We start from the raw sequence: 27708 nt of genomic DNA, 5'->3' as shown, positions 1-27708 counted from the left end.
TAAAATTTCATGACCCATTGTTTCTAAGTGTATTTATTTTGCAAATATCTATCCAAATCACAGAATAAGCCCAGGCCTTCACACGGGTAAAAGTTTCAACACTAAATTCATGATTTTAGTTTAATTTCGCTCTCGATGACATTTCAGAGAAAGTTCTGTACTGATGCTTTACCTACAGCGTACACATCTAAACCTCTGAGGTGCAATTCTGTCAATCATATTTTAAGAATTACAAAAAGGCTCAATAAGAGCTGTGCATTGTGTTTCATACAACTGTAAATCCCCTAACATAAGTCACTCAAGTCCACATTACACCATAGCAACTGCTTATAAAATATCCATTCAAGGAAAACTTCTTTGTGGCTTTTCACCCAGCCCTCCTCTCGTGTGTCTTGCAGACAAAGTCGGTTTCTCTGTCCAGGAAATAAGAAAAAATAGCTGACTTGTGAGGGGGAGCATCCCAACATAATGCAATATACCCAATGTCTTGTACAGTGAGACAGCCAGTAATTCTAGGGCAAAACTGATGTTTATTCAGGGATCGACGTTTTGCCAAGGGGTTCTCCAGTGCTTCTGTTTCAATTATATCTGATGTAAAGGCCACTGCGTGTGCTGTAATCTTGCTGGGTAATATCCCTCTGCACTCCAACACATCCATTCTTGCGTCCATTCTCCTCATCAGTCCGACCCTATCAAGGAAACACATGTATTATAAATAAATTGTAAAGGTTATTATTGTAAGGTCCTCAAACCTTTAAACCAGGGGTGTCCACTCCTGCTCCTGGAGGGCCGGTGTCTCTGCAGAGTTTTATTCCAACCCTAATCAAACACACCTGGGGCCTCATTTATCAACAGTGCGTAGAAAATGCTCTATATTTGTACCTACGAATGAAATTTAGAATGTGCCTAAGTACAAAAAAATCGGGATTTATCAAACGTGCGCACGGGGTTCGTACGCACATCAGTAAGTAATCCTTGATGATAAATCCCACTTGTTCTTAAGCACCATGCTCGTGCACGTTCATGGTCATTTGCATTCCGAAACGCCTCCAATGAACCATATATGGTGACAACACCTCCCGTTATAAGTCACGTGGTTGTGCTTTTTCCCTCATCGCAATAATGGCAAAGAGAGCGTAAAAGAGGAACTTTACAGACACAGAAATTGAGTTACTTGTGGATGAGGTTAATAACATATCTGTTTGGTTCACTTAGTACGGGAGGATGTCTAACAAAAGAAAACAAATCTGCATGGGAACATGTTACCAGTGAGTTTAATTCCGTTGGGTATGAGAACACTTCTAGAAATAAAAAAGTGGTTTGACATTAAATTATCAGCCAAAAAAAAAAAAAAAAAAAACGCGTCACAGCACACCGACGTGAAATCTGTAGGAGGACAGACAATGACAGAACTTTCCTTGGACAGCCGCATAACCAGCATCATCGGCGCGATCTCTGAAAACGCGCTCCCGGCGGAATGGATGATTTGCCAAGTCTTCCAATAATGCAAGATAAGCCACTGTGTCAAGCATTTGATAGAGCTTTCTAATATAGGGTTAGACACTTATTTCATGAATTAACTTCAACACTGATTTGCAGTTACTTTATTAACAGTAATCATTTTTAACACTTTGGGGTGGATAATAAATAGACAAAGTGTTCTTTTAACGCTGGGGATGGACGGTCCTGTGTAGTATCGCTATTCTACCACTAGATGCTCTGCGTACGCATACTCCGAGGTGTGCGTATATTTACACACATTTCTACGTATAAGTACAATTTGATAAATTCCACACTTTGCGTAAAACTGTTCCTACGCACACTTTACGCACACTTCTGTTCGTACGCACGCTTGATAAATGAGGCCCCCGATCCAGCTAATCAAGGTCTTACTAGGCAGACTAGATACTTTGAGGTAGGTGTGTTGAGAGAAGTTTTAGCTAAACTCTGCAGGACACAGGCCCTCCAGGACCGACTTTGGACACCCCTGCTTTAAACCTAACATTTCATTACTGTAATAAAGAGGCCACAGTGGCTCAGTGGTTCATGTAGGTTGTCTACAAACCGGAAGGTTGGTGGTTCAATCCCCGGCTCCACCGGACCAAGTGTCGAGGTGTCCTTGAGCAAGACACCTAACCCCAGCTGCTCTCGACGAGCTGGATGGCGCCTTGCATGGCTGACACCGCTGTCGGTGTATGAATGTGTGCGTGAATGGGGGAATGTGAGGCAAAAAAAAACTTGTAAAGCGCTTTGGATGGCCATAGGTCTGTTAAAAGCGCTATATAAATGCAGTCCATTTACCATTTACCACTAGAGGGCGATAACAGGCCCTCTGACCTAACTGCATTGGCAACAGAATAAAAATCTCAATCTAAAAGAGCAGGTAAAAAAAACACGCTAGCCATGACTGTGCCGTAAAGGCCACTTCACATGAGATGCAGTGAGGGGTAAATTGCTCAAAGGCTGCCACTTTCTCTTGTGCTGCTTGCTTTCAAGACAACCTGGAATCTGCTGCTTTTGCCTTAAATTGACAAAGTCCCTTTCACTTTGCTCTGTTACGCCTTTCATCTAGACTACTCCAGCTTTTTTGACCCTCATAACCAGCATCGTTCATAAATGCTGCAGTTCTTGTTTTAGTTTAAGAACTCATCTAAGTTCCTCTACACTACAGCACAACCCTGGAGTCTTATGTAAACCAACAGCTGGCTGTCGTCATTCAGTTAAATTGAGGTTTGCAACGGAGGTTTTGACCAAAATAGTAGTGCAATCTACTATTACAAAAGCTACATCAGATTGTTTTTAACGTGGATCCTAATGGGGAAAATGCTTGAATGTTTGAGTATTGTTGTGTTTGAATATACATAAAAAAAATTTATGTTTTATTTCAATTTAATCAATTTAAACTTGGCCAGCTGTTTCATGCTTGTATTAGCATCACACGTGCATGGCCCACTCAGCATTGAAACAGTGGTTAAGCTTCTGAGCTTCAGCATTGAGTGTTTAACAAAGCTTATATAGAACAACGGGTGGAAAACTCACCAAACAATGAGAGAAAGAAAAGGCATTACACTGCTAGCGGTAGGAGCAGTGCAGATGAGTTTGTTTTGTTAAAGACAAATCATTTTTGTTTAATGATTTATACTGAAGGAAACATAAACAAGCAGTTCTTCCAGTTTTTTGTGCAACACTGCCACTATTCAGTGTAACAGCAGCAGCTCCAGAAACATGACAATGCTCAGATCTCATAGGTCGATCCATTTAGTCCTTCACCGAAAAAGGAAAATGGTTCGGCCACAATGGTCGAAAAAACGCTTTTTTGCGGCGGAAATAACTGCGGCCAATGTGAAGTCATTCATAGACATCAATTGGTTTTGTTCTAGTGTGTTATCGCACGGAATATACGTGGTCAGTGGAGAAAGACCTTAAGTCTGTTAATTAGGGAGACATCTACAACACGGGTGTAAGGGAAAGTAAAAACAATGCCTAAAAGACGACTGAAATGTCTGAATTTGGAGTAAATCTTCTCAAGAGTTCTAAAACAGTTGAGAAGGCTATGTGTGGTGACATTTTGTCCCATATATGCAAAAGCCCCAGACAAGCAGTTATTAAGGCAGCAGCACAATGTGTTATTCAGTCAGCAGAATTTATCCAGTCATGACTGTTGACAATGCATAAATGCAAATAAGAACATTGATATCCAGGGTTATAAATTTCACGTGTGAGAAGCTCTTCTAAATGCTGAGTCACAAAATAAACAATAAGCCAAGTGCACCTGGGTGCAGTCTTGGGTAGATGCAGTCATGCACTATCCTACGATTAAATTATATCATAGACTGTGCCATGATACACTGCATGATTTTTTGTGAAATCTGTCAACTCTTACTGATCAAAATCTGCAGACTATTGCAGACTTTCACCAACCATTGTCAACTGCAAATTGGGGCAAAAATCTGAGCAAAAGTCATGTAGTGTATTCCAGTCATTAAGACATAATGTTGTTATGTATAAACGCAATATTATTTGGCACAACCTGGGTACCAATTCATGTGTCCAAACAGAGCATTTTTTAACATAACAATTTACCTTGTTTAGTGGATACTTCATCTGTTGACTCTGTGGCTTGATCCTTTGAGATTAGGCTGCTTAGTGGCTGATCCACTTCATCTTCTTGGTCTGAAAGCTGTGATACTTGAGCAGTTTCAGTTAGGGTTACTGCAGACAATGATCCAGACTCACTATCCTCCACTAAAAGTGGTGTCTTATTAGCAAACCACCGTCGTACTGATTCCTCACCCAAGCCACTTGATTTGACAATCTCCTCCAATTTACTTTCATCGAGCTTTCCATAGGCATTCAGGTGCTCCTTTAGCACATTTATGTTAGCCTTCTGGAAGTCTTCCTCATCTACCATGGTCTGATAACTTTCAAGCCACTTGAGTTGACCATTCTTTAAGACGTAGCGGCAACCTCCAAACCAGCGCCCCACCTCTGGTCGTGGTAGGCCTGTTTTTTCTGCCAGTTCATCGTACTGGGGACTACTAGGCCAGTGGGTGCGTGCAAAGACTTGCTTCAGCAAGTGGAGCTGTTCTGGTGTTTTTTTACCTCTGTATAGGGATGTCTGAGTTCCACTGGTATCAGAAATAGATGGCAGCACTTCAGTTGCCTCGATGAGCTCACTTTCCTCTGGTTCATCTTTTCCATTAGATTCAGTTACTTTCAACATTTTGAGATTGATTTTGATAGGGTTAACTTTTGGCTCAGTCTCTTCCTTCTGTTTCTCCTCTTTGCCTTGTTGCTGTGTCTCTAAGGAGGGATCCTCTGCTTCATGTGTCTGTTCATTGCTCGTTTTCTCATTTCCTTCTCTATCATCACCATCTTCAGTTCCTACCCTCTCTGCTTCCTCTTTTTTTTTCTCTGCTGCCACCCTCCTCCGCCGCTCAGCAAACCAGCCATGGATCTCACGACGAGTCATCTTTGTTTCTGCTCTCAACCGGTCAACTTCTTCACCACATGGTTCTGGGTCTTGTGCAAAACTAGCTTCTAAAGCATGCACCTGGTGAGGTTCACGCTCTTTATACCGTATAGCGGTAAAATCTGGTGACTGGGGTCGTGGATGACGTTTTGTGGGAGTTGGTGGAGATGTTGTCTGTAAGGGATTGACAGGTGATTGCTGGGGTGTTTTAGGCCTCTCAGGTTGTGCGCTGTTTTCTGACAGGTCTACAGCAACAAGTGCAGCAACAGTCTGACCACCAGCACTGGACCTAGAGCCCTTTAGATTACGGTAATGGTACCGACGATCACTGAACCACTTTCGTACCTCGCGCACAGACAGACTGGTAAGGCTGGTAAGCCGATCTACTTCCATTTGATTAGGAAACTGGCTAACTAGGAAGCTCTTCTTTAAGGCTGCCAACTGTTCCTGAGACTTTTTGGCTTTGTTAAAGCTGGGGTCCAGAAGATTAATGGTGGAAAAAACACCAGAGTTTGTAGAGATAGGACGTGGGGAGTCTGATTTACCTGGTATTGTGCTATCGGTGGCAATTGCTGACATGATGGTGTTAATATCACTTTTTATCTCAGATTTCCCTTTATCCTGACTGGACCTTTTTACTGTATTACCTTTGCTTTGAAAACAAGTGCCATTAGTACCAGGTGTATTTACCTTAATATTACTCTTGTTGTTTGACTTCGCAGTGCTGCTAGAGTCAATACTGATTACACTAGCCTGGCTACTTAAGCTGCTAGTACTACTAATACTGCTTGAACTGCTGCCAGTACTAACATTACTGCTACTGCTGCAATTTCCACTGCTGCTGCTACCAACTGTGCCTAAAACCATGCTGATTCCTTTGTCAGCTACTAGGGCCGCAGCAGGTCTTGCCTGCATCATAGGCTTAGCCGCAGCCTGGGGCTTAGGTGTTACAGCAAGTGTAACAGGGGCACTGCTGACCTGAATTCCATTAGTTATCATAGGCTGGGTGACAATTACCCCTGCTTGCCCAACCAGACTACCCTGTAAAATGTGAGGGATGCCAGTTGTGCCCAGAACTGTGATAGTTGGCTGAGAAGTTGGCTGGTGGGACTGGCGTTGCTGCTGGCCGGAGGAAGCTGCTGTTTGGATGATTGTATTGAACATCTTTCTGCGTGCATCCTCAATCTCCTCTGGAGACCAGCTGATTCCTTGTTTCAGTCTCTGTGCTGTAAACCAGATCTTGATCTGCTCTTCAGGGTACTTGGTGACAACTGTAAGGTAGCACAACTCAGCCTTTGTTGGATAGGGGAACTTGCTAAAGGATGTCTTTAAGAAACTGCTATTGTCCATGGATGCATTGTACGTAGGAATGCTACTGAGAGGAATCATAACTTTTGGAAGATTCCTGGTACTTGATGATGAGCCGACAGAGGAGGAGGGGGATGAGGAGACAGTGACTGGAGCAGACTGTTGGTTAACATTTCTGTTTTGCAAAACAGACACAACTTGTGTAACAGCTGTCTTTAGTATTGGTAAAGCCCCAGAGCCATTAACAATCTGTATGGCAGGTGATAAGGCAACCTTGTTGGCTGCTCCATTGTGTACAATAGTGGGCACATGCGTTACAGTAACAGCAGGAGTTTCATTTTTTTCCACCGGTTTAGCAATAGAGGAGGACGAATCATCAGTAGCAGAATGAGAAACTACAATTCTTTTGTGTTCTGATTTACCCCTGAGCATTTTCATGATTGGTGTCTTGGTGATGGAAATCTCAGTTTCTTTAAAGCTACTGCTCTCATAAGGTTCCATGATAACACTCTGTTCTACTATGATCCTGTTGTCCCTTTTTTTTAGTTGAAGTGTGGTGGTTATTGTACTAGGATGTACACGGGCATTGTGCAGCGCTAAGCCTTCAAATTTTGCAGCTCTTACACCACAATCCACACACAGAAAACAAGGGTCAATGCGGAAATCTGTATGCCCACTGTAGACATGATCAAGGAAAAGGTTTAGGTCCTGGGTCTCAAAGTTACAAGGTCTACAAGTATAAGTGCCACTGTCCTTATTCATATCACCTGCTTCTTGTCCAGAGGACTCACTTAAACTTGGACTGCCTTTTCCACTTGTCTCCTCCCTGAAAGAAAAGCCAGTGTCCTTAGACAAAGGAGATGGTATTTCCCTTTCAAGGTCGTCCTGAAGATGCATGGTTTTTACAGGAATCATGCATGGAATGGTTGACTTCCTCTTGCTAGCCATGGTTCTTTTGGAGCAATGTCTAGTAAGATGCCCAATTAATTATTGCCCTTATCCACTCTTACAGGCCTCCACTAAAACCTTGGTGAGAGACATGATCATCAGTCCATCATCAGAGTTTTCTATGTAGCATTATATGTATTCCAGACCCCTGAATATCAACCTGGAAAAAAGCAAAGATTTAACTTGAGAAAATCTTGAAACTACATATTTTTTAAAAATTCAATTATATACATAAAGGGGCAATGCTGACCAGTAGAACTGGCTAATGGACTACGATCTTTACCCATTTACTCCTAACACACCTAAAACCTATGTTATTCTAGGATAAATACCCTTATCTCCTGAGGGTTTTCAGATGAAATACTAAGAATTGTCAACGTCTACCAAAAACGTAATATCTAATAAATAAAAGTAACAGGCGGTAGATGTAATGTTTCAGCGCGCAGCATAAGGCGCAAATGGGTTAAAGGAGTCATATGACCCGATTTCACGTTTTCCTTTGTCTTTTGAGTGTTAACAGATGTCTGTGCATATAGAAGATCTGTAAAGTTGCAAATATTAAAGATTCAAACCCCTGCAGTTGGACATCATACACTTTGCAAGTACACACTGGCTCTTCTGATTCACAGCCTGTAAGTAACCTATGTTTTTATATTTAAAGAATTTCCTACTGATGATACAAACGCAAGATTTGAGCAGTGTAGAGTAGCAAGTATTGTTTGTCGTTTTTACGACCACAAATGCAGACATGGTCTTAAGTTTTATTATCTTTACCTTTGTGATCTTTAAAAGGTGGGGGTTAACGGTATTTCATGCATTCTGACTTATATACACTAAGCTCGTTGCGATAGCCGGTATAACTGGAGATACACTGTGCTTCAGCCTCTCACCGGTTAGATCAGTGTTTCCGCTACATTCATTCTACCGTGGCGGGCCGCCACGCCTAAAACATTCCTGCCACGCCTGCGATTGTGGATACAAGGGATACAGTAAACGAAATCTCACCGGATAAGCACTGTTTTATCTTTATCCTTCAACGGATTTTTACAATCCAGGTATCTTTGTAAATGGGAATGTCTACTCTGTCTAGTCATGTGATAAATTCTGAGCTTTGGGGTTTTTGAAAATGTTGTCATCATACATATCAGTGTTTCCCATACATAGGCTCTACTTGGGCGCTGCGCCCAGGTAAATTGCGACCCGCCCAGGTAAAAAAAATCACTTTACGAATTTCCGTATTTTCTGAACTCGACTGGATGACCCGTGTTTTGGAGAGAGAGAGAGAGAGAGAGAGAGAGAGAGAGAGAGAGAGAGAGAGAGAGAGAGAGAGAGAGAGAGAGAGAGAGAGAGCGCGCGAAAGATAGAGCGCGCGAAAGATAGAGCGCGAGAGAGAGGTGGGGGTCGGGTGACCGTGAAGATGATGCACGCGTCATAAACTCATCATCCAGCGCGGCAAACTGGATCAACTGCAGCAGCACATACGGAGCAGCCAGGGAACACACTGCGACCAAAATGGTCGCATATGCTTATGTGCATACAGGGAGCTACACTGCGACCAAAATGGTCGCATATGCGACCTTTTGAACTGCCGTTGCGACCCTAATTTTTAATGGGTCGCAAATGTGCTACCTAATGTTTTAGACAATATGCTATGATTTACTATGAGCATTTATTAAAACAGAAATGTGTGTCTTAAGAATACGTTTTATAACGTGCTCTGAGCCATCAACACGTTGGCTTCATTTTGCGTGAAAGCACGTCGTGTCTCTCCCTATCAGTGTGCGTTTGCGTGCTCAGCTGTTTCTCAATGAATTGGGTGGGACGCGACGCAAGCGCAGTGTCTTCCTTGTTTCTGAACTTGAGCAGAGGTCTTTCTTCACTGAGGACGCGGGACTCGTATGGTTCCGGGTTTATGTTTTAAATGGTCTGTCGGGTCCGGTTACGTCCTAGTTTAATTACTTTGGGTCACAAGTCTGATTAATGTTGTGTTTATAACCCGAGTCGATCGGAAAACGTCCATGAGCGCTACCGCGCTAAAGCTCGAGTGCAGTTTCAGCGTGCCTCCGGTTTCTATGGCGATGGTTCTTGTTACGACCACGCGCTGCATTTTCTTTCTCACATTTTTTTAATAATCTTATTATTAATTAAACATATATTTTCTAAAACCATATCCATATTAAGTTTGGACAGAGATTGTAGCAAAAAGCAATGCTAATGTCAAGCCAATTGCACTGAACGAGCAAAGCAATGTAAAGTCTGTCAACGGGACAGCAAGTAGACTTTTAAATCTGAAATAATGAGTGGATTAAGCTTTTTAAATCGGCAAGAGAGAAATAGAAAGATAGAGCAAAAGCAGTAAAAGTGCCTATCTAATAGAAATTATTACCATTATAACATCAGTCATAACATCAGTCACATTTATAATCTATAGACCTGCACTGTCTATTAATATACTATACATAGTATTGTATTATATTGAGTTTGATAAAAGGGGTCTAATTGCTTCATATATCAGTGCAAAAACAGTAAGTGTTTTCTTGGTGCTTTGACAAACAGTGTCAGCTTTGTTAATGGCAAAGAAAGTTTGGGGTGGTTAGATTGATGAAATATAATGTGAAATTAATATTAATTTTCAATGAATCAAAGTATTGTGTTGTGTCACACATTATTAGTTCTACATCACATGTTTAGTAGACCATTATTTGTCAGTGGGTAATAATTGCCCTTTTCACCGGCTACCACCACCAAGTACATTTCAGATCTGTGGGAAACACTGCAACGTTTAAGAAAACAAGGCGGCATGTGGTTTAAAAGATGGCAAGTAAAATAAAAAGCATATCTGTATGCAATACAGTTTTATTATTGTTCATTATTATCCAGAGCGCCTTACTATAACTTGAAAAAAATATGTGCGACCAAATCATATTTTGCGCCAGTAACTGAAAAAGTTGGTAGCGCAAGTGCCACCAGTGGAAAAGGTTAGTGTAGTTCCCTGTGCATATGTGTTTATAGCATCTAAGTTGGCTTCATTTTGCGTGCAAGCACGTTGTGTCTCTCCGGTTGAGTGTCCGTTCACGTGCTCTCTGTTTCTCAATGAATTGGGCGCGACGCGAAGCAACCTCAGTGTCACATTGTATCCTTTCATGTTTCTGAACTTGAGCAGAGTTTTACCATTAGAGGTCTTTCTTCACTGAGGACGCGGGACCCGTACGGTTCCGGGTTTATATTTTAAATGGTCAGATGGGTCCGGGTCGGTCCTAGTTCATTACTTCGGGTCCCAAGTCTGATTAATATTGTGTGTAAAACCCGAGTCGATCGGAGAACGGCCGTGAGCGCTACCGTGCTAAAGCTCGAGTGCTGTTTTAGCGTGCCTCCGGTTTCTATGGCGATAGCAACTGGCTCTTGTCACGACCACGCACCGCTTCATTTTCTTTATCCCATTTTTTAATCTTACTATTAATAGACAATATCTTTACTAAAATCTAAACAGTTAGCACAGAGATTGTAGCAAAAGCAGTGCTAATACTGAATGAGCAAAGCTCTAGCTGACTCAGGATATAAAAAACGCAAAGCTGTAATGTAAAGTCTGTCATCGGGACAGCAAGTAGACTTTTAAATCTGAAATAATTAGTGGATTAAGCTTTTTTTAATCGGCAAAAGAGAAATAGAAAGCAGAAGCAGTAAAAGTGCCTATATAGAAGTTATTAACATTATAACATCAGTCACATTTATAATCTATAGACCTGCACTGTCTATTAATATACTGTACATAGTATTGTATATAATTGAGTTTGATAAAAGGGGTCATCAAATTGCTTCATATATCAGTGCAAAAACATAAAGTGTTTTCGTGGTGCTTTGACAAACAGTGTCAGCTTTGTTTATGGCAAAAAAAGTTTGGGGTGGTTAGATTAATGAACTATAATGTGAAATTAATATGAATGTTTTATAAATCAAAGTATTGTGTTGTGTCACACATTATTAGTTCTTTGTTACATGTATAGTAGACCATTTTTTGTCGGTGGATAATAATGATCGCCCTTTTCACCAGCTACCACCACAAGTAAATTTCAGATCTGTGGGAAACACTGCATATACATACATATATATACACATATATATACACATATATACACATATATATACACACACATATACACACATATACACACATATACACACATATACACACATATATATATATATATCAACGGAAGGTGGGTGACCGAAAATGCTGCTTATTCACATGTTTTTGCATGCAACTTTCTCATTTCATCAGATATTTGAAAAAATAAATCATGAACATTTATTTTTTTTAGTTGGAATGGGCCATTTAGTTGGAATTAGTTTGTCATATTCAGACTCAGACCCATGGTATTTAGAACGATGCCTGCAGTTCTGATGTTCTGACAGGACGTTCGCTAATCTACCACCACAAACGTGACAACCATATTTCCGCAGTTCATTTAAATACCCTCTTCTTCCTAGGTTTAGATGAAATTTCGTCAGTACCAAGATAAAAGACATATATTTTGTCAACCCAACTTTTCAGTTTTGCCCCGAGTCTAGCGGGAGCACATAGACCGGTTGAAAGTGACACGAATTGCTGTAAAATAAAAACACCTCAGGACTGAAAGCTTAAAATATCAGATGCTTCTGGTGGTTCTTCTTCACGTATTTATTGTAGGATTTAGTAAAAGAATACTAACACCATGCGGCGAGATATTGCATGACATGCATCTTAAGTAAAAAGTCGGATGAAACCCAGAAGTTCTGCCCAAAAATTTGACGCGCATGCCCGCGATGTCAGCATTGCTATATATAATGTTTAATATAAGCAAGATAGTTTTTATGTTTTGTTTTTCATTAAGAATAATAATAAACCCTTTATTCAAGCAGCGCTTTAAATGGAGAATGTGCCGGTTACTCAGCTTGAGACTGGCGGATTTCCGCCTCTGGCTAAGCACTTGATTAAAACAGCTTTTGCACTCGCTTTACATGTGAATTCATAAGCGATTTAACACTGCATACGCAAGCGCTGCATTTAAACAATTGCCACCAATTCAAAAGTAAAAGTCAAATGCGCACGTCTGCATGCTGGTATCAGCAGGTTTGTCATGCACTGATTAACTGGTGGGAAAATTCTGTCACCGCAACAACCCCTATATACAGTTTAAGAGTTGGATTCCTCATGCTAAACATGCTAAACAGGCAAAGTGTAAAAAAGCAGTATTTCTGTGCCGAATGCACTTCGCCAGGGTTTGTACAAGTTTATTTCCAACATGGGTACATCTTACATATCATGGGTAGACGTTACCGTTATTTCTTTTATGTGCACTTCCCCCAGAAAATCACGCCCAAAGGTCAATCAGCGGGAAAACAAGAACGGAGGACGCTAGAAGTCACAGGCATAAAACAAAGCTGTTGCGTGAAGTGATATCAAGACTTGACAATGGAACGAAACAAGTGTAAGGAGAAGCAAGCCAGCCTTATAGAAACAATGAATATAGTTTATAGACTAAAGTCACGTGACTGCAGTGTTGCAGGATGACGTGTTATCCTTAGTCATGTTTGCATCGTATGTTATCCGCCTTACTGCAGTCATGTGACTTATTTCATCAACTAGTCTCACGCATGTGCTTCAAAACAGACACGGAAGAGAAGACAATGCTGAATAAAGTCATAATTTTTGTTATTTTTGGACCAAAATGTATTTTCGATGCTTCAACACATTCTAACTGACCCACTGATGTCACATAGACTACTTTGATGATGTTTTTATTAAACTTTCTGGACATGGACAGTATAACGGACTATATTGGACTAAATATGAAACATCTTAAACTGTGTTCTGAAGATGAACGGAGGTCTTACGCATTTGGACGACATGAGGGTGAAGTAAATAATATAGGCTAGAAATATAAAAATATGAACGGTTCTTTGAGAACCCATAAATAGTTATTCTATGGCAGTGGTTCTCAACTCCAGTCCTCGGGCCCCCCCTCCCAGAACATTTTAGATGTCTCCATATATAAAACACCTGATTCAGTTCATCAGCTTGTTAGTGTGTTAATTAAGGAAGCGCTTGAAACATTCTGTCAGGAGCTTGATGAGTGGATTCAGGTGTTTCATATAAGGAGACATCTAAAATTTTCGGGAAGGGGGGCCCATGGACTGGAGTTGAGAACCACTGTTCTATGGCATCACTGTGAAGAACTTTTTAAGCACCTTTATTTTTAAGAGTGTACGCAGAGACTCATCCATTAGTTAAATTAAAATGTATTTAAGGACTGCTTGTTTTTGACCATCTTGTGTGAATTTAGAGGACCTGAAAGCAAATACCAAATTTAGCAATTTCCTATTATATACACCCTTAAAAATGAAGGTGCTTAAAAGGTTCTTCACAGTGATGCCACAGAAGTATCTTTTTTGGTTCCACAAAGAACCACTTAGTCAAAGGTTATTTAAAGAACCATTTCTTTTATACATTTTATAATCTAAAGAACATGTTTTCACCTTAAAGAACCTTTTGTGAAACAGAAAGGTTCTTGAGATGTTAAAGGTGCATTAAGACAGAAAAGGTTCTTCAATGGCATCGTGAAGCACCTTTATTTTTAAGAGTGTAATACCTTGGAAATCTGGTGTGCATGTGTGCCCTAAACATGTTAATCATGACATATGTTGATCATCATAGATTTATAGTGTAAGTGTACTCAATAAGCCCACCAAAATCTAAGTTAAGGTGTTTATCATAGATAATGAGATGATTTATAAGAAAAAGGTTTGTAAAAATGCAAGATTTATCTTTCATTTGAAAATGCATTAATTAGTTGATGTACAGTATTTGACGTTATACCATGGTCTGTTTAAATACTCGATTCTGATTGGCTGGAAGGTGTGCATTAAAACCGTTTAATGCACAGGTAGTTCCAGTCAGTTTGATTACAGTTAGAAATTAATCCGCTACTATAAACATTGGTAACACAGTTACACTTGCAGAGAGAGCGTGAGAGAGAGCGAGCGAGCGAGCGAGACATGAGTGCGTCCCTCTTTAAAGTGCGTCTCTCTCTCGCGCTCTCTCTCTCTCTCTCTCTCTCTCTGGTGCTTCTCTTTCAGTTCTCTGTCTATCTCTTTTAAAACATTGCTTCGAAATTTCCAACTGTTTGATTTTTGTTTTCATTTAATGTCATTCATTTAAATAAAAGCAATACAATGGCACTACTTTATTTAAAGGGGACATATTATGAGATTTTTTTTAAGCTGTAAACTAAGTCTTAATCTAGGTCCGGGCAAAAGTCTGCCGTTTTGGGTGTGTCATTTAAAATGCAAATGAGCGGCTGAAGTGCAAACACTGATCAGAATGATGGTGGTTTGTTGTAATTGAAACTCAATTGTGCTGTCAAGTCCTTCTTTTCCCTCTCTTCTCTCTGAACTAAATGGCAGTGCTGTGGTTGGATAGTGCAGATAAAGGGGGCGGTATTACCTTATTCTGACATCACAATAAGAGCCAAATTACAATGACCTATTTTTTCACATGCTTGCAGAGAATGGTTTACCAAAACTAAGTTACTGGGTTGATCTTTTTCACATTTTCTAGGTTGATAGAAGCACTGGGGACACAATTATAGCAGTTAAACATGAACAAAGTCACATTTTCATAATATGTCCCCTTTAAAGTTTACGGAGTGCGAGCCTTAACTTAAGAAAATGATGTCATTTTACCCGTCTGTTAAAATATTACACTGTAAACATTAATTACAGCTTTAACTTGGCAAATAACCAAGGTATAAGCGGGATAATTCACAGCTAGCCATGCATTAAAGGGTTTTAATGCACCTCCTCTACGCGTCGGGTGGTTCTTCGCCTCTTTGTCGTGCATTAAAACCTTTAATGCATGGCTAGCCGTGGATTATCCCTTACATATATAAATGTTTTATAAATATTTTATGAATTTAAGTCAAAGTCTAGAGCAGGCTAATTGGTACTTTGGCACCATTTGAGCCTGCATTTGTGTTCCAAATAAGCCCATCATGACTGATTTACAAAATATTTAAAAAATATATTTATTCAGTGAACGGAAAATATAAAAAAAATATATTTTACCAATGTTTGCCAGTGTTCATCATCTGTACAAACAACTTTAATTACATCTCCTATCCCTGATAAACATCAACTCTTTATTTTCTTGGCCTTCACTCTCTCCCTCAAAGACCGTCTACTACAAATGAACTTAATAGCATACACAATTTTTTACTGTGCTCTTGTGACATGATTTTTGGACAGGTGCTGTAGTTTTATCTTTTTTCCTTTTTTTTTGCTGAAAACAAATGATACACAGAGAGCAGACATGTATTTGTTTAATAGTGTTACAAGGTGTGTAACACGTAAATATAGTTGTAAATTAAGGTAGAAGTAAGGTAAACATTGATAAGGTGAAAATCACAAAACACTCTCACTCAGAAAATCATCAATGTTTGAAATTAGAGTGATTCCTCATTGAAACACATAAGGTAGCAAGGTGAATAATGGTGAAAACAGACAATGTTTTCCTTTAAAAATATAAAATATGTTTGCAAACACATCCAATATACTTGGCCTTAGCATCAGTTATTTTCATTGTTCCCACTTTAAGAATTGTTTAGCGTCTTTTCAATTCAATTTTAGCTTGTGTTGGATATAGCTTGCATGCGTTTTGTGGAATTGTACCATTTAAGCCCATCTTAAAAAAAAGTTAATTTATGCAAATATTCTGCTCTACAAAACTAATTTATGATGTATTTATTTGTAAATTAATGTAAAATCACAAAACATACAGTGTTTGCAGTTCACATGCTTAATTCTTTGGCAATGTGTGTTTTAGTAAGGCTTATTGTTTGACTCCATGTTCACAAGGTAAAAATGTCAGGGAAATAATAAGTCTCTGATTGCATAAAATAATGAGCCCTATAAAATGATTTTTCTTTTTTTATAATTTGACATCAAAGTTGAAAGTGGGCTTAAAGGCTATACGTGACCTTAATGCATGCACTTACCCTACTGAATTGTCAAGCAACACCATAAAACAGATTTTTTTCACATTTCTGTGTTCAGAATTATTTTCAGGGCAGGGCTAAAATGGTGGCAATGAGCATGGCCCCACCCCTAACATGATCACAAGCATCCATTCAGGTTGTAACTTAATATCACTTTACACAGAATAATCTGGAAGTGATGTTTGAAAAGTAGGAGAAAAATAATGAAAAAAAAAAATACATAAAATCATTCAAAGTATCATTTTTGTGTTATCCAAAATGACTGTCTGCTTTTCATTACTAACGTCTGCCGGGGTGTAGTAAAGTGTAAAGATTTTGTGCAGTAAGAAGGAGCTGACATCCATAATGTGGCTTAAGCCCAGAGGATGGAGAACCGATGTAGTGAGGAGAATAAGGGCAGCAGGGGGCTGAGTAAGCGGCTATTTACACCTGGTATGCGTTTTGGTCGATCGAATCACAAGGGTGACGGCACTAAATACAGGTACGGGGTGTAAAACATTTTGAGCTCTTCCACTTTCGACCACATTCAGAGAGAGTCGAAAACACTTTCGACCGGATTGCTGTTGTGGTGTAGATGCGCGTGTGGTCGAATGTGTTCGAACAGCCACAAGAGCCCGCCTACTCTCCACCTATTGATCTAATGTAATGTACTACTACTGAGCACTAATGTTTTTCTATACACATTATTCAGCCTGCCGCCATGTTGATTCCAAAACGAGGCTGTGAGGGATGGATGTCCAGAGCCTGCGCTTTAAACGTATTGTTTGTACTTGGATGCTGCTGGTCATTTAGCCATCAAAACACAGAAAATACATCATTTGACAAATTTCCACAGGACAAAGAACCTCAGAAATCATGGATTGTTAAAATAAGAAGGGACATATGACCTAATTTTTTAGATAAGAGCAGCGCAACGTATATATAAAATCTGTTTTGCTATTAGCCTGTTGGCTAATCACTAATTCTTATCGTTGCTGTCCGATAGTGTTGGGCGATATGCCCCATTTTGAGATCGTCCTATCGTCAGCCTGTGAGATCGGCGATACACGATAGTATCGGGGGGCGGGGCAGTAGTTTACTCATTTATTTATTTGTTCATTTATGACAAGACTTGATTGGTGGAAAAAAGAACAAGAGCAACACCGTCATGAATGCATCTTTCTTAAAACTAATGCCATTAATCTGAGTGCGTCATTAAAGCCCAGACGCTCTTTGCGTGCCAGAGAGCGAGAACAGGACACGCGCTGGTTTTAACCCTCTGCGCGCTAACAACCTCTCTAGTGCAAGGAAATGTCAGAGATAGGGCTGCTCAATTATGGGAAAAATCATAATCCTGATTTTTAACACGATTACTTAATGACTGTAAAAACATGCACCTGCGCAGACACACGCAGCGCACATAAAAATAATTAAATGCATTTGTTTAGTGCTGTTGCAGAAGGTTACACGTGTCAAGCAGTGGTGCTCTCAGAGGTGCCTTTTTAAACACACTGGTCCAGCGGAACACGATCATATTTTAAACACGAGGGATGTATTGCTAAAACTCCTTGAAAAGCATATCATAAACAGGATTACTATCTGACTTCAAGTTCAGACAGAGCGCAGCTATCTGCACGTACGCGAGAGTGGCGCCAATATGCAGCGGGTTATATTTTAAACAAAAGGAATAGTTTGCCTCAGCTCGCATGAAACGCATTAAACCGCACAAATACATAATGATTACTACTTCAGTTTATGTTTAGACTTCGGACAGATGCGAGAGCGCGTGCATGTGAGACAGAGGGAAGCGTAGCTGCTCATCCACGCGCTGGATTTAGGTGCTAGAACGAGTCCGAGACGCGCGCATTAAGTGCATCTGCGTGCAAGAAGGAACTCTCTCTCTACAAGCTCTCTGCGTAAAGTGAAGCACAAACCCTCATGCGAGGAAAAGCATGCAAAACTATGATGATGATGATAATAACAACCATTCGCCAACTATCGTCATGACTATCGCCATGAAAGCCTGCCATTGGCGATATGTCGGACGATCGTCGATACACGATACTATCGTCTATCGGCACAACACTACTGTCCGATGAAAACCACGCATGTCCATTTTGCGGATTTTGAGATTTTTCGAAGAATTGAATGTCCAGGTTTATTTCCGTATACCGTATGCTTCACATATTTAAATGGCCAATGAAAAGTTGTGAAATCATGTCATCTAATTTTCACGTATATCCATTTGGTGTCAAAGCTGTCAATCACGCCGTGTATCTCCCACCCTGTGGAAGCCGGTCTCATGAAGTTTTATCAAAGCTCAGCACTGGATAGCTGAATAAACATAGCCTGGTGAGACAATGACTTTCCTTTTATTGAGGTAAATGGTAAATGGACTGCATTTATATAGCGCTTTTAACAGACCTATGGCCATCCAAAGCGCTGTACATGTTGCCTCACATTCACCCATTCACTCACACATTCATACACCGACGGCGGTGTCAGCCATGCAAGGCGCCATCCAGCTCGTCGGGAGCAGCTGGGATTAGGTGCCTTGCTCAAGGACACCTCGACACTTGGTCCAGTGGAGCCCGGGATCGAACCACCAACCTTCCGGTTTGTAGACAACCTACATGAACCACTGAGCCACTGCCGCCCAATCCCCCCCTGACTAGGGATGTTCACATTGACTGTTTAACCGTTAACCGAAGGTAAGAATTTATGAGCGATTAACATCAGTTAAAACAAAAAATATTTGTTAATACATGGTGTGTGTCGTCATGAGCCACTTTTCTATCTTTAATTTGTGAATGTCCTGTAAATGACACAAATGATTGCTGCCCTGACGGTCTGATAAAGTAATCATTTGTATGAGAAATCATTTGTATGCGACGTGTTTGGAAGCTGAACGGAGACGCGCGCGTGTCCGCCCAAGATGACACAGTCCGTCTCGCGCACATCCGGACAGACGTTCGCTGATGGCCTCTGACCCTTACCATAAACATCTCTCTTTTTGCACAAACGGAGAAAGACGACGCAAAAGCAAAACTTTCTGAAAAGCGTTCTGCTTTAGAAATGATCACTGTGGTAGATGAAACAGAGACAATCTGCCCTTTTTGGATATTAATCCTCTGGACCGATCGCGTGCTTTTTAATAAGGTAATGTTGCGTGAATATCTGGAAATGTATTAATCCTGGTTCTGTTGTTGATCTGTCGCTGCTGTTTGCGCGTTCAAATTAAATGTTTTCTTTTTACTAGTTCACAGACATGTACAAAGAACAATTCCCGCACACTATCTGCTTGCTGAAAAAATGTATTTAATGAAAGTTGCGTTGCAACGTTTCGATCAACTGATCTTCATCAGGCAATGAGACTTTTTGTCGTCTTATCCTACGCACCTATCTATTGACTTCAGGTGTGCGACGCTAATTTGTTTGACTAGTTCACAGACAACCAACAACTGTATTTTTACTCAATGACAATTTCATATTAAAATCTTATAAGTTAACGGTTAATGTTCGGTTTAGAAGCTACGGTTGTCGGTTGGGAAAATTAACTGATATGAGCATCCCTACCCCTGACGCCAGACGTACGTCTAGGAGTGACAAAAAAGGACTGTACAAACAAAGTATCTGTCTTGCATTACCCTGTCAGTGTAATAATTCATTGTCCCTTCATAGTTTGCAAGAGCCATTTAATAAATGTATAATTAATATTAAATAAACTAAGCATATTTAATAAACTAAGATTTAGGCTATTTACTACACTGAGCGTATTCATCTGTCAATATGGAACACGACTTGACCATTCTAATTATGATCGTAAGAACGCGTATCAACCAACGTTACTGTAAAATATGCATATATGTCCATTCAAACTCAATTTTGGACAAATGTGGATTATATCATTACACTGGCAAGAATATGGTTACATGTAAAGATGTCGTACCAAGCATGACAACGCTACATTCAACTGCTTTTGAAATATAGTGTTTTTTTTTTCACTTCCTGAAAAGTAACCGTTTTGGACATATGTGAGTTTTATCGGGCAGCCACATTATGTTTTAAGTATTGTAAGCAACATCAATATAATCCTATAACTAAGTACATAACTCCAATTCGTACAGATTACAAAACGCAGGGCATAAATACGTTAAAAACTTTCCTCCGAATAAAGTTTTTTAAGCACATTGACCGGAATCAACAGAAGCAGGATTAATTTCTAACTAAATAATATTTGTAAGTTACACAACTTTGGGGTTCATATGGAGTTTTACATCCAACAATTCTTGCAAAATGAACTATCACTTAAATAGCTTATTATCAAGTCAATCACACGTTTTTAAGTCAAATTAGGTAATATGTCCCTTCTTATTTAACAATCCATGATTTCTGAGGTTCTTTGTCCTGTGGAAATTTGTCAAATGATGTATTTTCTGTGATTTGATGGCAGAGTGACCATCATCCCGGTTTAAAACAATACATTTAAAGTCCACGCTCTTGACGTCTATCCCTCACAGCCTCGTTTTGGAATCAACATGGCGCAGGGCTCCAGACTAACTTTTTTCACTAGGAGCACAGTGGCCCCCAACTGAAAATTTTAGGGGCGCAGCCAGAAAATTTAGGGGCACACACCGTAAATCAACATGCTAACCAAAACTTCACATTTCTACTAATTTCCACTGTATTACTAATAAATACTTAATGATAGATGCAGAAATTACAATGTGCTGTTTCAAATTCAGTGTCACATTTTATTGTGCACTTTTGGAAAAAAAGGTCAAATTTACTGGTTGCACATGTGCGACTGGATGTAAAGTTCAGTGGCACACTCTCAAATTTTAGGGGCAAAATGCCACCATTTGGGGGCAGTCTGGAGCCCTGTGGCGGCAGGCTGAATAAGGCATAAAGGACATGACTTCTACCACAAAGTGGCTGCTCTTCTGCCTCTTTCATTTGTTTAATCTTGCAAGTGTGTGAAAGTTGTGCAAGCTTATTTCATCAACTGCTCCGAAATATCAGAGAAACCTCTTACATATACATGTACAAAACTCTTGAGCAGCATGTATACTAAAAACACAAGCAGTGGACTCTGACATAATATTAGTTTGCTATAATTTATATTTGTCATTTCTCACGCTCGCATTTAAACGAACTGAGGGACTCGTCCACAGTCTCCACAAGCCATCCCCTTAAACTAATCAGGACAGCAGCGGTCGAAAGTGGACAATAGAGAACGATTAAAATACCAGGTGTAAGCGTGAATGTGTCCCTCTCGTCCACTTGTGTGATCCTATCGACCAAAATGCATATTAATACCATACCAGGTATAAACAGCCTGTGAGTTTGGGCTGGGGGGGTGAGCGTGCATGCACACATTTTGGGGAGGGGGCGTAAACTTTTGCAGGAAGCAGTGAGGTGTTTCAGCATGGAATTTTTTTTGCCCTGACTCATCCCCACCCCCATCACACACACCCTTTTTCTACCCACCCTCATCCAACAAGCACACAGCCGTAACCCCCATGTCGTCCTCCTCCTCCTCCTCACTGGTTCACTCCATAGACGCTGGAATGTTCCACCATGAGCTGTTTAGCAAGTGGTCAACCCGGGAGATGAGCTTCCATTTGCATTGAGCGACTCTTGAATAAGCTTTACATACAAACTTTCCATCCGAAATTCCATAATACAAAACCAATGTCTTATGTCAAATAATAAACAATTAAACTCAAGAATGTAACCAATCACTTAAGAATATGGGCTGGTAACACCTTAAACGACCACCATACAAAAGCTTTAAAAATTAATTTATGAAATAAAAATGTCACAGCAATCTTTCAACAGCAATACTTCAATGTAATGCACATTTGTTTGTAAGTGTGCAAAAGTTAAATAATTCGGTTAATACTGTAAGCGCTCTTGGCATTATCACAATGTGCCAAACCGTACCCAAGTAAGTTTGAGCCCCAAAGTCTGTTTTGTGTAACTAGTGTGAGCACCCCGTACCATAACAGGGTGCATATATTTGAATTGAATTAAAGTATTAACAGTCCGACACGTATCATTCTGTGCATTGACTACAGACATACAGAATATCTTTGTTTCTCTGTAGGACATACAAATAATCATTATCACTTGCCCGGTGTCTAAGCTGTACGATTCTAACCCATGTGCTTGTTGTAAGGAACGCCAGCGTTACCCAAAAAATACAGCTTTCAATAGTCAGGGATGCGAGAGTTACATCGTTTTTATTAAATATAACTGTACTCTCACTTTACGTTTCTTCTTGTGTTTCGGCAAAAACACACGTATCTCATCGTCGGTGTGCCTGCTCGCCTTAACCTCCCCTCCCCCTCTCCATGTCTCACTCCCTCAACAAGTTCAGCCCAGTCTGCAGGGAGACGGGTCGTCAGCACCACTGGTGTGTTACTATCCCCATGGCAACCACCCCCCACACACACACACACAATTCTGCTTCAAACACACACACACACACACACACACACTTAATCACACACTAATACTCTCACTGGTTTGTTTTTTTCCCAAACGCTACAGTAGGAGAAGGCCCTGATCCTAGGTTTCGGCGTTTGCTGGGTGCTGATGTTCTCACCAGCACACACTCATTGTGAATCATTCATCATAGCCCCTTATCCAGAGTGGCTGATCACAATATGTTGGCTTTTAAGGTAAAACATATATTGTACTGCACTGGTGCACAATGTCCAACGTAATGTAAGAATCTAACCCTAACTTGGGCCAAGTTACTTTTTATTTCTATTTATAGTTCATTGTGAAAAACAAGATATAACCAGAGAGAAAGCAGAGAATACCAGTGCATTTACGTTCTGATTCTGGCTTAGTTTTCACTGAGAATCCGAAAAAACACCAGCACATCATTACCAAGAGTTCAAAGGCACCAAACAACATTTGGCTTTTCAGATGCAGAGTGAAGGTACAGATGACCAGCACCTAAGGTGTTAAGGCTCAGTTAAAAAGGGAAAAAAAAATGGCGGCACACCACACGCTCTGCTGTCCAACTTAAAATGGCTGACATCACAGTCTCTTAACCAGCGAGGCAGCGCAATGCCAGCTGACCAGAGCCTAGACAACCCACAGTGCAGAGACCTGCTACCCTGATCCTGGATTCATACAACTGCATGCCTAACCCCAAGCCAAATCAATGTTTTCACTTTGCAGGTTTTGTTTGGAGATATCTTATAATATATTATAATCCCACCTGGATGCTGGGAGAAAGACAAGTAAAGTAATAAAAGATTTGCATACCAATAGACCCTTTATCTTGATACAAATACCCATTTCTTATTAATGGCGCAACGTCATCATATATTTTCGTTACATCTTGATTTGTTAGGTGTTCACTGATGGTTTTGGGTTTATTTCCTCCTACAGCAGAAAAATTATACAAGTATTAATACACTCAGCTCTGTTGTTTCAACCCATAATTATATGGACAAACTCAAGTGTTGGGTTATAAATAACCCTATGCTGGGTTGTTGTTACCCAACGATGTGTTGAAACAACCCAGCATTTGGGTTCAAATTAACCCAACTGTTGGGTTTGTTCATATTTGACCCAATTATAGGTTGAAACAAGGGAGAAATTTAGAGTGTACATCAAAACAAAACGTATTACAACGAGAGGCTCAATGTAATCGATTACATTGATTGTCACTGTTAAGATACAGATTTCATTTCTACAGTAATCTATCTCATTCACTTTTGTCTCAAATCATTGTCATTGACACACAGAAAGAGCTGTATTTTACTAACCATGAATCTGCTGAGGTTTAGATAACTTTCAGTTAAGTTACCTTTTCAAGCTAAGAAACTGACTTCATGGTTAGATGTAATAAGACTGCGAGATTGTTTTTCTGTTTATCACTTTCACGCTGTACTACTGATCTTTACTGACCACATTACACTCCTAAACTTTTAATAAAATATTAAAATGTGATCAAGAGAACAGTGTTGTCAATGGCTGCTACACACACACATGCAAACACAACTCAGACAGCCATACACAGTGATGCTGATAATCTTTTGATTAGGAGGCCTGGCCAATATACCACCATATAATTATATATTTACATTCTTAAACATGTACGTATTTCAATTTACAGATTAATTCTTTGAATTGCTTTTACACAAGAGTGTTTATTGTTGATGAATGACTGACCAACTGGACAGTATATGCATGTGAATTGGAAACACTTATAATAAATTTGGATACTCAACATATATTAAACACATAACATAAAATAAACTATAAATAAACCACAATAAATCATTTTAGTTTAACAAACGCATAACGTTACAGCACTTGTCTGATAACACGGGTAACGTCTTACTAATCAACTTTTAATTGTACTTGCATCATACATGCTAACATTATAAAGTATAACATATTGAATATTACCCCAAACTACATCACCCACCTCAAGTAGTCATTACACACACACTTACACTGATAGACTTTGTTTAACTGTTGTAATAATGATACACTGTGACGTTGTGTTGTAACAATAAGTCAAACTCACCCGCGCGCACGAGCCAAATGGTGTCACCGACGCGCAGCTTCTGCAGCCATACACAAATTAAAATCAGCTAATGTGTAATATCAGCGTGTGCTGATGAATGTAACGCAAAGGCCTTCCACTCTTGTTTATGTCCAGTCTAGCTCTGTGCGTGAGCGTGTTAAACACAGACGGGAAAAGAAACTCGCGCAGTGCGTCACCATCAGCAGTGTCATGTGACTCTACGCGTCACTGACGTTCGACGAACAGCCGAGGATCATCTTTTGAGGTCTTTTCTTTAGTCAATCCTGGCCCTGAAGGTCCTTTATGCTCTTCATTTATTTTTGACAAAAGGCTTACTAATCAATTTGTTGATCAAACTCTTTTCAGTAGTTTATCAAACAAAAAAAAAGCTAAATTCTTCAGAAAGATCACATATCTTTACCTGCTGTTTAAGCTTTTGGAATAACAAATTTGATGATATAGTATGGGAAGATGTATGGCTCCTTCAGAAAAAAAATATTTTGAGATTTCTTTTAAAATTATTCACAATTGCTACCCAGATAATTATAACTTTGCTAAATTCAATAAAATATTTCCCCCTTGTGCACCTTTTGTCATCAGGTTGATGAGACAATCATTCATTTATTTTGGGAATGTATACTATACTGCTAAATATTTTGGGTTGACTTTTCAAATTTTGGTAAAAGATATCTAACTTAAAATTTCTGTATAAACCAAAAAATGGTGTTCCTTGGTAAAACTATGGGATTAGACCCTTATCACTTAAAATTTATTCTTAACTTGTTTCTTCTCCTTGCTTAATTTTATATTCACATATGTAAATTCTCAAAGAAAACTCCTTCTTTTTTTTCATCTTTTAGGAAGATCTTGATATGTATTTAAATACCCTGAGGTACTCAAAAAAACTCTGTTGCTTGTAAGACTCTACAGTGGTGTCAATTCTTTAAGCTATAGCTTAACTCTTTTTATATTATGTTTATGTAATGAAATCCACGATATTGTCTACTATTATCAATATATTTTATTGTTCTGTATATTTTATTAAAGCATAATAAAAAAAATCATCTTTTAAGGCTACCTCAGTGACTCAATGTATGACATTTATCAAATGCTATAATATTTAAATCTGTTTACCACTGGCACTGTGTTTGTAAGTTCACAGAGTTACAATAAAAAAAAGGATAATCTTTTTAATTGATCAGCCTTTCACAAACATAATATTTCTCCCCACAACTATTTAATCTCTTATAAGCACAAATTTCTCTTTATAAGAACTGGTAATTAAGAACGGTATTTAACTTGTAAAACTAATGAAGAAGGGCAACTTTTCTCATATGAAGATTTTATCTCTCATTTAAAATACCAGTTACTCTTTTGTTTTTGGTTCAATCCCATACATTCACATGTTGCTTATGAATACTGTTGAGCATGGTTTCTCTCCGTTGACTTCAGTTGATGTTATGGAATCCTATGTTGATAAAATTTCATTAACCACAAAAACAATAGAGCCATTCACAATCTTTTTCAAAAGGAAGTAGTCACTATATCATATCTTATTGGAACTCTTTACTAAATGGCAGAACGATCAGCTGGAATAAAGTATGGCTATTACCCCAGAAATGTCATATTAGTAATAAAGTTAGAGAAGTCTTAAACTTAATCACACATTTTATCCAGCTAATCTTTTTTGCTAAAATGTAAAATACAGATTGTACCTTTTGCAATAACTTTGAAGAAACCGCCCTGCATTTATGTTGGCATTGTAATTGTTCTATCAGTTTGTGGTGTAAAAATGGATTAATGAGAATATTCCTCTCTCCATTTTATGGGAAAATATTCTATTTGGCTTTACAGATTATTCCAGAGAAAATTAAAAATGCTTTTACTTAATTCATTTATATTTACTTTTGACCAAATCCTGTATGCATAATTGTAGTTTTACATATAAGAAACCTAATTTTATGATTCTGTTGTCTGTACCCTACTGAAAAATCCAGCTAAGACCAGCATAAGCTGGTAGCTGGTTTGAGCTGGTATAAGGTGGCAGTAGCTGGTCTAAGCTGGTCCTCCCAGCATGAAAAAGCTGGTCATGCTGGTGGGCCAGATGGTCTTCCTGCCTGACCAGCTAAGTCCAGCTACACCAGCTTAAAAAGTGACCAAAACACAGCTAGACCAGCTTCCTACACCAGTAAAACCAGCTAATAGCTTATGCTGGTCTTAGCTGGATTTTTCAGTAGGGTAGTATTAAAGATTATTTTAATAAAAATACTAAGACCCTAAACTTGCGTGAGCGTTACAGTACTTTTATTTGATACTCATTTTAATTGATCTCTTTCTATTCTTCGCCCACTTTCCTTTGTTTCATGTTTCTTATTTTATAAAAAAATCTTGTTTAAGCATGCATCTCTCCTCAGATGTTGTGTATACTTACCTGACTCTTACCTTCATTCTGTGAAGTTGGATTGTCATCTCATTGCTTTCATCGTTGCCATCTTTATCTGTTGTTGGAAAGATAAGGAAAGTGTTTATTTGTTACTGTGACTGTCAAGACGTGTATGTGTGGAGTTATATGTTATCATCATAGCATCTTACCATCATATCAACCCATCTGCTTTTGTTAACATCTGTTTAACAAGACTTCTGTTTTACTCCTGTGTCCTCTGCCCTCTGTATACTGGAACACTGTGTACATGATAGTGTATTTGTTTTATATTAGTGCTTTATTTATTGTACATTTGTACAAATTTTTATACTCTATATGACTTCAATGAAAAGATCATCTTTTGAATAGCCTACACAAATAATTAGTTATTAATATCCACATGCAGAATAATACAGCTATAGGCTATGACATATAAATGTTGTGCAGGAATGTTAAAGTCTGTGGTTAAAGCTTTGATACCAGGTCATAA

General features: G+C 39.2%; 1 protein-coding gene across 1 annotated transcript; it reads right to left on the bottom strand.

Moving 5' to 3' along the window:
- Positions 1-17: 17 nt before the first annotated feature.
- zhx3b (zinc fingers and homeoboxes 3b) lies at positions 18-25003 on the bottom strand. Its single transcript, XM_065286579.2, has 3 exons — positions 24797-25003; positions 4084-7388; positions 18-689 (listed from the first exon to the last, which is right to left on the bottom strand). The coding sequence occupies exons 2-3, from the start codon at positions 7226-7228 to the stop codon at positions 679-681; spliced, it is 3156 nt and encodes a 1051-aa protein (XP_065142651.1). The 5' UTR covers positions 7229-7388; positions 24797-25003; the 3' UTR covers positions 18-678.
- Between the last annotated feature and the right edge of the window lie 2705 nt (positions 25004-27708).

This window comes from Paramisgurnus dabryanus, chromosome 21 (assembly GCF_030506205.2).
Source record: "Paramisgurnus dabryanus chromosome 21, PD_genome_1.1, whole genome shotgun sequence".
Taxonomy (NCBI): Eukaryota; Metazoa; Chordata; class Actinopteri; order Cypriniformes; family Cobitidae; genus Paramisgurnus; species Paramisgurnus dabryanus.
This window is presented reverse-complemented; position numbering and strand designations above follow the sequence as displayed.

Bases quoted from the DNA above. Each gene is read 5' to 3' on its own strand.
- zhx3b (XM_065286579.2), bottom strand. From the start codon at position 7,228: ATGGCTAGCAAGAGGAAGTCAACCATTCCATGCATGATTCCTGTAAAA.